Consider the following 12,885-nt stretch of genomic DNA (forward strand, 5'->3'; position numbering starts at 1 on the left):
TTAAATAAGGTACACTTGGCTGACATAGGTTATACAATTGCTTTTCTGTTCCCCCCCACCCCATGTCTCTAGGTTGTTTGTCCTGTAGATATTCCCATAGCCTGGATTTGGCTGATCGGATCTCCCCCTGTGTCAATTCACATGTTCCTCTGGCACCTTAGGTTGGTGTTTAGGTCTAGAAGTTTGATGTAGCTCATTTGGATTTTCTTCACCCCCTTGTCTATGTAGGAGGTAGGGTTGTATATATCCGTTATAAGGTACATAACATCTTGTGTGTGTGTGTGATGTTGGAGCTATTCATGATCCTTGCTCAAGGTCCCTTAATTTATTAAGAGTTGCAAAATGAAGATGTTTTAAGCTCTTTGGTTAATACTGAACTATGGTATTTATTGGGACAGTAGGGGAAAATAATTTTTTCAGTTTTTAAAACCTGTTTTCAAGATGATGAAGTGGTTCTCCTCTAGTGAGGAGAGGGGATAGTGAGTTTTTATTGCTATTTGCTTGGTTTGGTTTTGTGAATGTCGGTTTGAGCTCATGGATTTAAGCATTTCTGATCTGCTTCAGTCCATTTCATTTGTTATGCTTGTGCCAACCTTTGGCCATATTTGGGCAGTGGGAGTATATTCAGGTTGGGTCCTGAGTCTTTTGCACATATTCTAGAATTCTTGGCTAGTTTTTCTTTTTTTTTCTTGTCTTTTGCTTTGTTTTTTGCTTTCTGATATGACATGATATTTCTAGTTCATTTTGTACAGGATTTGCTCAGCCCTGGTTATCCAAGCAGCCCTGTCTTCTTTTAGTGTGAAATGGTATTTAAAGACTATAGTCTGGGTGCTAGAGGAGCTTATTGCTCTTGGTTATTGTTTCTTGGCTTTTTTCATTAGACAAAGTAGAATACATTTTTTAAGGTAAACAAATATGTTTACATGGGTGTTTCCAATCCAAGTCAGATGCAGGACACTAGTGTTTTTACTTCATCTTATTGTGCTTACATCTATGTCTCTTTTCTCCCATCATCCATTCTCTTTGTCCCAAGTCTAAGCCCAATTCTCATTGATATCAACATAATTATTCATTTGTTTTTTCTTATAATGTGACTTCTGAAAACATTATAAGATTTATCTTTTTGCAGTTCATATTGTCTTCATGTGGGTGTAGGATGCAGAGAATGTGTTTTCAAATTGTTTTGTTTAAAATCAATTTTGATAGTTCTTTTTTGTATGGCTCTGTGAACCAACAGGATGGGTAGATATTTAGGTACTTTTATTTAAATTTACTTTGAAATTTTAGGAATTGCTTTTTAAAAAATTAGTTCTTTTATGATTATAATTCTGTATAATGTTTTCATGATTCTAAAATCAAGACAAGGCTACTTTTAAAGAAGGCTGATATCCTCGTTAGCTCTATTCTAATTCTCCTTCTCCTTTTAGGAATAACTTTCCAGGCTAATTTTGACTCATCTTTTTAGTGATGTTTTTTAAATATAGTTTTATCTGAAATTTAATTTTTCCTACTGTGCAGAATGAAAATTTTCAATTTCAATACTGTAATCTCTGGACTTGGTTTATAAGGATTTTTCTGGAAGCATGACATGTGCCATGGAACTCTGTGATAATTGTAATTCCTTCAGAGCAGGTCTGTAGCCATTCCAGACTCAGATGCCAAGACAGTGCAAGAATGGAGTTTAGCAGATGCTTACATGGGGTTAGTTTCTGCATCCAGAATCTTCCAGGGAGAGGAATCTTCACTAATCAGGCTTCATCACTAATCAGTTGAACCTAAACCAGTTTCTGGAGGCTGGGCCTCGGGCATCAGAGTGCCCTTATCCCCACCCAGGTGATGCTAAGGTGCAGTCAGGATGAAGACCACTGCGTTAAAGATGAGTGAAGGCTAGGATATCTAGAGTGATGGTGGATATGATTTCCCAGATTCACTGCTTTTCCTCCTTATCTCTGGATTTTTCTCAACCTCACTTTAGAACTCCCCCAGTTCTAAAGATTAATTGCCTGTTCAGTTTTTCCCTACAAGCTCACTCGTTTCTGCTTATATATTTCACTCAAGTGTTTTTCTTTGTTAGCTTGTTTCTATTTTTGTGTTTTTATTTCCATGAATGAGATATGGGGAAATTGGGTGAGAAATGTTTCAAGTACATTAACTTAGAGAAGGAATTCTATCCACTGCAGAAGTTCTAGTTTCTAACCGAACCCTGCAAGAAGTTATTCTAAGAAGCAAAAGGTGGGACCCAATATCTGGTGCTTTCAGGAGGCTGAATACCAAGGCCTCTGTCAAGAAATGGCTACCACAAGTTTCTCTGGCAGTCCAGTGGTTAAGACTTTATGCCCCCAGTGCAGATGTGAGGGTTCTTGATCCCTGGTTAGGGAACTAAGATTCTGCATGCCACATGGTGTGGCCAAAATAAAAAGTCTGCCTCAGAAATTCAGACTCTCAGAGAATCCTGAATAATGAATGTTGTGGTATTAAATTCTTCTCTTTTAAAGATCCTTTATGATTTCAGAGTTCTGAAGAATTCTTGTGAAAGAATAAGAACTATATTCTCAATTGGTTTGTGGAAAGAATATACATGTGATCATTGATTTATGTCAAAGAGGAAGGGTTTAAGGGGGCAGTGTTTGACTTTTTTCCTGCTGATCAAGAAAATTTCAGTATGTTAGCTTCAAGGTTGATAATGAATATTTTCTCAGTTGTTTTATTTCTTTTTAGTTGAAGGTAAGGATCGGGAGTGTAGAGATGAGAGATTTCCTTGGTGGTGTCTGCCCACACCAGTGTACACGTGGTGGGGGCAGCTCCCGGGAATGGCTGCCACCAGTGTCTGTGTCCCCAGGGTGAGCCACAGCCACTTCTTGCCTCTCTGAGAGACTCTCCAAGGCAAGCAGAGTCTTCTGAAATTGGACCTTTCCTTGGGATTCACACCACTGTTTCATTTGGAGTTAATACTTGGAACAGAACATTGAGCATATGCAGGAGTTAATCTTCTGGTAGCTGGAAAATCTTTTGCCTGGGTTGCCTCAGCCAGTTTTACCAAACGTCAGAAATTGAAATACTCACAGATTATAAATGTTCCTGCCAGTTGTCCTATTAAATGACTGTTCATCTAACCTTTCTTTGTGTGTGGAGGGGACAGATCTACTCAGTCTACCTTTGATGACTTCAGTAACTTCTGTCCTGTGTGTTCTGGAAGCTTTGAAGAATCATATTTAATATGTGTATTCTTACTCTCTATATGTACTTGGGGTTTTGTTTTCACAATTTTGTGCTATTCACTATTTTGCCTATTTTGTTTCTATTTTTTCTCTTTGAGAGACATTACTGGAAAATTGTTTTTTACTTCCTGTTAGTTTTCATGTGGAGCATAATATCAATTTTCTGTTTTCCATAGTTGCAATTTATGCCAGAATGGAAATTCCGGGTGCATTATACTTTTCATCACTTCTCTAAATTGCCATGACTGCTCCTTGCTGGAGGCAAAGTTGTGCATGTGTTCTCAGTCACTCAGTTGTGTCTGACTGTTTGTGACCCCAGGGACTGTAGCCCACCAGGCTTCTCTGTCCATGGAATTGTCCCGGCAAGAATCCTGGAGTGGGTTGCCACTTCCTCCTCCATAGGATCTTCTCAACTCAGGGATCAAACCTGCATTTCCTGTGACTCCTGTGTTGAGATGGATTCCTTACCACTGAGCCATTGGAGGAAGTCCCAAAATAGTGTTTAAGAATAATAAGTGACTCTCCTCCCAAATTGCATCAGTAACACATCATGTTTGAAATCCTTTGTTACCTTTTTGAAAGATAACAAATTTTCTATTCCAATTAAATGATAATCATTATCAAGAATGAAAAGAATTGACAGATGAGTGGAAGATATGAGCCATGAACTGGCATTATAACCTTAATGAGGCTATTTCTCCAACTGTTTTTTATTTTTATTTTTGGCTGTGCCAGGTCTTAGTTTCTACATGTGGGATCTAGTTCCCTGACCAGGGATCAAACCAAGGTCCCCTATGTTGGGAGTGTGGAGTCTTAGCTAAAGGACCACCAGGGAAGTCTGTCAACTGGGTTATTAAATATTGTTTCTCAGCGAAAAACTCCAGATATGCTTAGACAGTAGTGATCTGCCTTTATTTACACTCTTTATTGCTGGATTTGTTGCATTTATCCATACTGTGTTTGGTGAGTGACATTACTTTTATTTCTCCTGTAATCACAAGGATGTTAGCTCAAATGGAGACCTAAGTAACAGGCAACAGTGATTCCCAAAGAGAATCATAAGTTTTAGGAAAGTTTGGGATGGCAGATATTACTGCTGGGATTCTGGTGTTTTGTGGCTGCAGCAATAGACTGCCCTTGGCCATACCTGGGCTGGGACTGCCTGTGTGTACAGTTTGATGTTCTTGCTTCTCTGTGTGAGCCTCCACATTTCCATCTCAGGAAACTCTATAAACAGAGTGTTTGACAATCCATTTTATGAGGGACTGTTCCATAAGCTCTCTATGCCTCTTGGGATGGGTGATAGGACACGGTGGAAATGTATCAGAACTGACCATTTTACTCCAGTCTGATAATCTTATTATACTTCTTCAACTAAATAGTGTTCCCTTTATCCTCTATGCTGCTGCTGCTAAGTCGCTTCAGTCATGTCCGACTCTGTGCGACCCCATGGACTGCAGCCTACCAGGCTTCTCCGTCCATGGGATTCTCCAGGCAAGAACACTGGAGTGGGTTGCCATTCCTTCTCTAATGCATGAAAGTGGAAAGTGAAAGTGAAGTTGCTCAGTCGTGTCTGACTTTTAGCGACCCTATGGACTGTAGCCTACCAGGCTCCTCCATCCATGGGATTTTCCAGGCAACAGTACTGGAGTGGGGTGCCATTGCCTTCTCCCCTTTATCCTCTATAGTAGATGAAAATTTCCATGACTTCATGGAGGGAGAGGCAGCTGGTGCAGCCTGTGAATGTGTGTGTGTCCATTTGTGTAGAACAAGACAGGAATGTTAAGGTTTAATGAGACCCCCTTATGAGGGATGGGGACATCTTTTGATAAATATTCTGATCAGGCACTGGTTGGCTGAGCAGGAAATGCTTAGTATTTTTGGTGTTTGGTGTTATGGATTCTCCTTCCCTCCTCTTGTGTGTGGGTTCCTCAGCTTCAGACAGACAGAAGAGAGCTATCAAAGCAAACCTGTCAGGTAAGCCAAGCTTCCCCTGTCCGTGTTAGTAAGGCGGGATTGCCAGAAAAGGAAAAGCCCTGTTCCTGAAAGACTTCCAAAATTTTGGAATTTTGTCTTTTGAGAAGTCTGTGGAGGAAATGATATTGAGGGTCAAGGTGTTTACTTTTGGTGACTTGGATTCATTGAGTATTTGGTTTTCTTTGATGGTGGAGAAAGAAGGGGACCTGGGGAGAAAGAGACCTTCAAGGAGTGACTAGAGGGAGGGAGTGAGTTGTGGGGCGAAGTGGCTGTTTGGCAGGGTGGGTAGGTGTTGCTGTTTCTTTGCCTTTTTCTTTGGGAAAGAAGCTTGCTTTCCCTAAGTCTTACTCAGAGTGGAAGCCTCAGTGTACTCTGAGTCACTTGGTTTAGACCTGGGGAAGAGAGGATTGGGAACATTTATTCCAAACCACCAACTTCAGTGAATGGTGGATGGAGAACCACGGAAGACATGGTTTTTTAGCTTGAACCTCCACCATATTTAATTTTTCACTCCAAGGAACATTCCAACTTCTAGAGGGTAGAGACGTATTGAGGCAGTGCTCTCGGGAGCTGAGAGCCTGTAGAGCTGCCAAGCCTGGTTTCTCTGTGGTATTCCAACTGAAGCTGGTTTCCATTCCCTTGACCTACAGACATGTGGAGTTTGGGATGGAAAAGAGTGGATGTGTTTGTGCCAATGTCTCAGTTCATAAAGATTCACAAAGAAGGTAATAAAAGCGTGTCTCCCATATGTGAACCAGGTTGACTTTCTATTGGGCTGGGACATTAAGAATACAGGGGACAGGGGCAAGCTGCCACAGGCTTCTTCATATGGAAGCAGATTTCTTACTCTTCTTCTGCCAGCTTTTTCCTTATTCATCTTAAGGCTCAGTTGGTATTGAGCCTGGTTGTGGTATTTACTGAGCATTCACATTACACTAAGCATGATACTAAGGCTTTACTATTTGTGAATGTTAAATTTTGTCTTAAGGTTAAAACTGTTGTCTACTTGTCTTATAGTAGATAGTGAATCTGCATTTTTTTCTTTTAAATTAGTCATGAATGTAGCATTTTGTCAAAATGTATTTTTAGCATGATAATGGTAAAAGCAAATCTTGTGTAAAGAAAAACTGACATTTCTAATTAAAGCTTTTTTCTTTTCTTTCAGGAAGGCACCAGAGTAGTTCAACCCATATTTTTGGGGAAAATGGTTAGTTATGTTGAAACCTACGATCCCACCGATTCGGCCGCTTTGCACGAAGCCTACGGCTACGCGGCAGGGTTGAGCGCCTGCGTGCTGGTGTGGGCTGTTCTGCACCACTTGTACTTCTACCACATGCAGCGTGTGGGGATGAGGCTGAGAGTAGCGGTGTGCCATATGATCTACCGCAAGGTGAGTGTCACTTGGTACCATGGTGTGTACCTCCCCTGGAGCATCAGAAATATTTTGGGAAAGTTGTTTGTAAATTAAAGATTTTGTAACTGGGATCATTTATACTTTGCTAGGGCTTCCAGATGATGGTTCAGTGTTAAAGAATCTGCCTGCCAATGCAGGAGACACAGGTTCAATCCCTGGGTCTTGAAGATCCCTTGGAGAGGGCAATGGCAACCCACTTCGATATTCTTTTTTTTTTTTTTCCACTTCGATATTCTTGCTGGGAGAATTCCCTGGAGCCTGGCAGGCTACAGTCAATAGGGCAGCAGAGAGTTGGACATGACTGAGTGACTGAAGAGAAACTGAGAAGCTTATTTGCATCAAGCCAAGTTTGTTGTCCTTTAAGCAAACTTTACAAATATATAATAAAAAAATTTCTATTGAGATCAGGTCAAGACTGCCTTTGATGACTTTTAGTCATAGGCTGTTACACAATATCTACTAAATTTGTAACAAAATCTAATTTTAAAATATGTACCAAAAATTATATCACATTGATTTTCAGTGTTTTCATGCCAAAGTAGTATTGATGGAAATTTTGTTGTTGTTGTTGTTCATTAAAACCTTCATTTATATCAAAGTTGTATTTGAAAGTAAACTTCAGTGATTGGATTAAATCCAGGAGATTTAATTTATAAAATTAAATATAGGAGAACAGAATGTGTTTGAGAAAGGGAATGATTATATTTTTATATGGCCCATTTACTCATATTCAGTAAAATTGTGTTAACTAAAGAAAAATATAAATAAAATCTATGCATATACAGACTCACTCACTATATTCTATAATTATGATTGTTTTAATGGTATTAAAAAAGTAGTTGGATATTTGGGATAAAACTTGAAATTTTCCATTGTCCTTGGCAATTTTGGAGAGAATTTGTGGCAGTTCATTCAATTTATTTTCATAATTAAATATTTCCTTTTTGTCTTTAGCATGCATTATAGCAGTTTTAATAAGACCTGATTTGATGTGTTCAGTGATTTCATATTGAGAAATGCCATAGAATTATTTCATAGTTTATTCTGGTCTTAGCTAATATAAAAAGAGTAAGGATTTCGGGTGTCTTTACAAAGAAATTGCCACAGATACACTATGTCAGGAGCTGAAGACTCCATATAAACTTGATCCTGTGTATCTTGTTGCTCTGGGTTGTTTGCTTTTTTTCAAATCCTTACTTAACTGTATTGTATACTTGAAAGTTGCTGAGAAAGTGGGTCTTAGTGAGCTCATCTCACATACACAAAATGATAACTACATGAGATGATTAATATGTTAATTGGTTTTAATAGAAATCATTTCCCAATGTGTATTTTTAACAAAACATCATGTTGCGCACCTTAAATATATATAATTTTTATTTAAAAAATCCTTATTGAAAACTAAACCAAACAATTTAAATCAAAATTATTGCTTCTTTTACCTGCTTGCTACTTATCTAGACATTCTGTTTCTTAGGAATGCTTTTCTTTGCAAAATGTAAGGTGTCTTCTCATCTTTCCTTGAGCAGAGTCTTATTAATGTCAGGGCTGTGTGAATCCAGGGCCCTGACATCTCACGGTCTGTGTTTGGCTATTGCACGTGAGCAGGTTTCCTCTTGGGTGATGCAGAAATGGCAGGTGTGCCTGTTCACTCTAGTCAGGGGTCTTCCTTGTCCTCCATCATCATCTTGTGTACATGCGTGCTTGCTCAGTCGCTAAGTTGTGCTCTGTGACCCCATGAACTGTAGCCCACCAGGCTCCTCTGTCCATGGCCTTTCCCAGGCAAGAATATAAGAGTGCATTGCCATTTCCTCCTCTAGGAGAGGTAGATTTTTAACCACTGAGCCACCAGGAAAGCCCTATTCTCTTTCGCAGTCCACCATTTAGCAGACAAATACTTAGATTTCCCCACAAATGATGTTTGTCTTCCTAGATCATGCTTACCTCCCATGAATATGCATGAAATTCACCAGAACTATACTGTGAAAGCCTTAAGTTAGGTGTGAGGTGATGGTTCAGTCAAAGCTTACTCTTTGCTGTATAGGCGAGCCATAGTCCACCTGTTTTTCTTCTTTCCAACTAACACTTTGGAACATCACCTTTGGGAAATCTGATCTGACCTGGCATGTATGCTTGTGTGAATGTAAATTTCTTCCAAAGGTGTTCATTTGCTGGCTTGATTATGCCTGAAAGAACTCTCCCTTTATGAAGTCAGGAATTTTAGAGGTTAAACCATAGACTTAATCTGAAATTCAGGAAATGTGGGAAAGATGAATTTCCTTGTGCCTAGCCTTGCATCTAGGGCATCAGATGCTAAAGAATCTGCCTGCAATGAAGGAGACCTGGGTTCAATTCCTGGGTCAGGAAGATCCCCTGGAGAAGGAAATGGCAGCTCACTCCAGTATTGTTGCCTGGAGAGTCCCACCGACAGAGGAGCCTGGCGGGCTACAGTCCACAGGGTTGCAAAGAGTCGGACATGACTGAAGTGACTTAGCACCGGACCAGTCTTGCATTCAAAATCCTGCTGAGGTGCAGAAATAAGACACTTCTTTTTTGCAGGTTACAGGTGGGCTGATTCCTAGGGGCAAATCTGGTGCTACAGAGCAGCTCTGAACATTTGTGCTTCTTATTCAACTTCTAATCCCTGGTCCTGGGAAGAAATCACATTGGGTGTTAGAAATGGGATGGCTACTAAGCTCATAGTTGTAATTTGTCTGCACTGTTGGTTCAAGGCTGGGGCACATCTCCAGGAGCTCTCTAAGGCTGCACATCTGCAGCTTCCTAAAATGCCCCATTCAGCATTTTAGTGTTCTTTTCAGCTGAACTTGGAATGATGTTTCAGAAGGTATCGTATGTAAAATGACTTGTTGTTTATTCACATTTCCACAGCTTTGGTAAAATTACTTTTGGCTTTTTATCATTGATTTTTTAAATTGTGGCAAAATATATACAATATAACATTTACTATGTTAACTCTTTAAGTACACTGTTTATTCACATCAAGTACTTTCACATTGTTCAGAACTTCCCTCCCCTCATCCATCACCATGCTACTTCTTTTCTCTCTGAATTTGACTACTTTAGGTGCTGTATATAAGTAGAATCACACAATGTTTGTCATTTTGTGTCTAGCTTATGTCATGTAGCACAACGTCTTCAAGGTTCATCTATGTTGAAGCCAGTGCCAGAATTTAATTTCTTTTTAAGGCTGAATAATATTCCATTATAGGTCTATACAACATTGTTTGTATCCATTCATCTGTTAGTGGATTTTTGGATTATTTCCACCTTTGGCTATTGTGAACATTTGCACACAGGTGTGCAAAAAGATCAAGTTTGTGTGTTCAGTTCTTTTGAGTACATCTGCAAAAGTGGTCTTGCTGTGCTAGATGCTGATTTTATGTTTACTTTTTTGAGGAACTGCTATACTCTCTTCCATCACAGCTATACTGTTTTACATTCACACTTGATTGCTGAGTTTTCTGTTTAACTCAAGGACTAAACAAGAAGTTTTTATGAACCATGACATTTTGTTTGCATCAGAGCCTCCACTTGATGGTTTGTTGAAGCAACTCATGGTATCTGTTCAGGTTCCTCAGCTTTCTAGGGCATTTTTCAGAGGTTTTTTTTTTTTTTTTTTTTTTTTGCTAAATAAAGGAACTGTGAAACACAGGATGTGTTTTTTAATTCAGAAGACTGGCATTAAGAACAGAGGTTCCTCACAGGAATAGTGTTTTGAGCATTATACTCATTTCAGAATGAAAGGGAATGAAGATTCCCTTTCATACTCTTCAGAATGGAGATTCCATACTCTTTAGAATGAAGAAGCTAAACCAAAAGTGTTGAAATGACATCACCCACAGAATTAATGATCAATTCCAGATTTATAATCCAAGTCTCTTATTTTATTTCCTTAATGCAGTCTCTCTACTCTCATCTAATTTGTCTCAAAATTACTTTAGTTGATCCCGAAGTCTAAATCTACACCCTTTACACTTCAGGCAGGTCCAAGTTCACTGAGAAACTGGGTGGGAGATTTGCTTCTATCTCCCTCTCCTCCCTTTGCCATCCTTGCTGGTGGGGCTGCCACCACACTAAGTTAAAGGCTGAAGAAGGGTCCCTAGAGCCCCGCTTTCAGTGGTCATCCTGCTCCTGCTGACACCACTCAAGACCCCAGGAATGCATGCTCCATTGTGTTATGTTCTAGGATGACTTGGTATCACCTTAGGAATCCAGTTCTCTGTCTCCCTCTCTCATTTCAGGCACTTCGCCTAAGTAGCTCGGCCATGGGGAAGACCAGCACAGGCCAGATAGTCAACCTGCTGTCCAACGATGTGAACAGGTTTGACCAGGTGAGCTGCCCCTGAGGGATTCTCTTCCATGTCCCATCTTTCTCACTGGGTTCAGCTCATTGGGATGCCAGGTGCGCCAGCATTTGGTGTCAGCCAGGGTTCTGTTGAGGACTTAAGACAAATGTTCTCTTTATCCAATTCTCATTTCCTCTGTGTGCAACTTAGATGTAATAATGTGGGTTGAAGATGAGGGTTTGGTTTTTCTAGTAATAGACAGGCAGCAGTGTTCTTGCCCGGCTCAGTGAGTGTCCCTAGGGGTCCTCCTGGCATGGCCCTTCTTGGCACGTGGAGTCAGTGTTGCTGCCTGAACTGTCCCTCTTGCTCTGGCTGATGAAGGCCTGGTGGGCAGGGGTTGTTCTTTCCCCTGTGCCCTGTTCAGTGCCTGCTGCATAGGGAGCCTTTGAGGAATAATGCCAAGTGGGTGGCCCTCAGCCAGACACAGCCTACTCTCTTCTGGGCCCTCACACTCTTTTTTTCCACTGACTTTATGAATAGATCACAGTGTCCAGGGCCTCTTGTAGCTGTTGGTCAGACACTTCTCTTTCAGTTATTCATTCCTCAAGCATGAAATAAGGCCGCTACTCAGTTTCAGGGTTGAATATGATTTAGTTTTTGATGTGGAGAAACAACAGCCCATTAGGGAGGTAAGTACACAAATAATTACTGGAGAGTGTGGTACTTACCATAATATAAGGTTTTCTTGGGTGCTAGAGTGAGATGGGGGCAGAATATAGAGTGCAGTGAGAGGTTGGGGATGCCCTGAGCTCATCTGTGGTGTAGACAAAATCATCTTCCTTCAGTGCTACTGGTCAGGTTCTCCCTGGATGTCCCTAAAGCTGGCCCTGTGCTTCCAGGAACAGTGTCATCTGAGGTGGACACAGGTTTCTGCTTCACGAGGTTTAAAACCCACTGAGATATCCCTGTTTACGTTCCTGTTTGTCCTTTCAGAGCAGATTGTTTCTACGCTGTGTCTTTACTGATTTTGATTGTATACAGTCCCAAGAAGGCTTTGTCTTTTTCTTTCAAGGTAACGATGTTTTTGCACTATCTGTGGGTGGGGCCACTGCAGGCTATTGCAGTGACCACCCTGCTCTGGATGGAAATAGGAATGCCATGTCTTGCTGGGATGGCGGTTCTCATTATTCTTCTGCTTTTGCAAAGCTGCTTCGGGAAGTTGTTTTCATCACTCCGGTAAGAGAAACACTGGTTTAAAAAAATAGGTGATATGTGCTTGGTAACATCTGCAGTCTGCCAATGAAGTTGATGCTTCTGTTCAAAAACAAAACCAATGCCTTCTCTAGTCTCTTCTTTGCATGGGTTGTAGACCCTTCAGGCTTAGCCAGTGGAGGCTCCAGCCTTAAGCTGAAGGCTGATCTTTAAACAGAAAAGGTGACAGCCCTCACTGGCTCCTCTGACACTGTACCTGAATAAGTAGAGAGTCCTTAAGAAGAATTTACCAATATCCAAGTTATTTAAACATGATTAAAAAGAGTAATAATTTTACAGGCCCATTTCTAGCTGCATTTATTTTTGTTAAGCTTGTTTTAGAGCCACTTTCAGGTAGTGTATTTATGTCTTGTTTTATTTCAATGTTTCCATTAAGTTATAGGCACCCCAAGGGCAAGGTTGACCTTAATTATGTCTTTATACAGCCGCACAGTCCCAGCAGCATATGTGATAGAACAGTGGCTGGTGATGAAGGGCCTAATGGTGATGAGATAGACCTGAAGCAGGTCCCAGAGGGTTGGAGGTGGGTCATTGTCCAGGTTGTTAGATGATGGAGGTATTGTGCTGTTTGAAGATTTTTTTCCTTGAGTTTTTTCTTTCTATGTGTGACTTTACATGTGATATTTTTGTCTATTTGAAATTTCCTTTCCTGTCTTTGCTGTGGAGAGATGTTCCTTATCTTTCAAGGCTCTGTTCC

At 40.5% G+C, this 12,885-nt stretch overlaps 1 protein-coding gene across 2 annotated transcripts in view; it reads left to right on the forward strand.

Moving 5' to 3' along the window:
• Positions 1-12,885, forward strand: part of LOC107131247 (ATP-binding cassette sub-family C member 4) — a 152,923-nt gene that overhangs the window by 14,859 nt on the left and 125,179 nt on the right. The window contains exons 4-6 of one of the 2 annotated variants that reach the window (XM_024989162.2): positions 6,361-6,585; positions 10,872-10,961; positions 11,989-12,152. In XM_024989162.2, the coding sequence (XP_024844930.1) occupies positions 6,361-6,585; positions 10,872-10,961; positions 11,989-12,152 (479 nt within the window). Of the gene's footprint in view, positions 1-6,360; positions 6,586-8,931; positions 9,139-10,871; positions 10,962-11,988; positions 12,153-12,885 lie in introns of those variants that run through there. The other variant, XM_059884478.1, reaches the window with a different exon arrangement.

Source organism: Bos taurus, unplaced genomic scaffold, assembly GCF_002263795.3.
Source record: "Bos taurus isolate L1 Dominette 01449 registration number 42190680 breed Hereford unplaced genomic scaffold, ARS-UCD2.0 Leftover_ScbfJmS_264, whole genome shotgun sequence".
NCBI lineage: Eukaryota > Metazoa > Chordata > Mammalia > Artiodactyla > Bovidae > Bos > Bos taurus.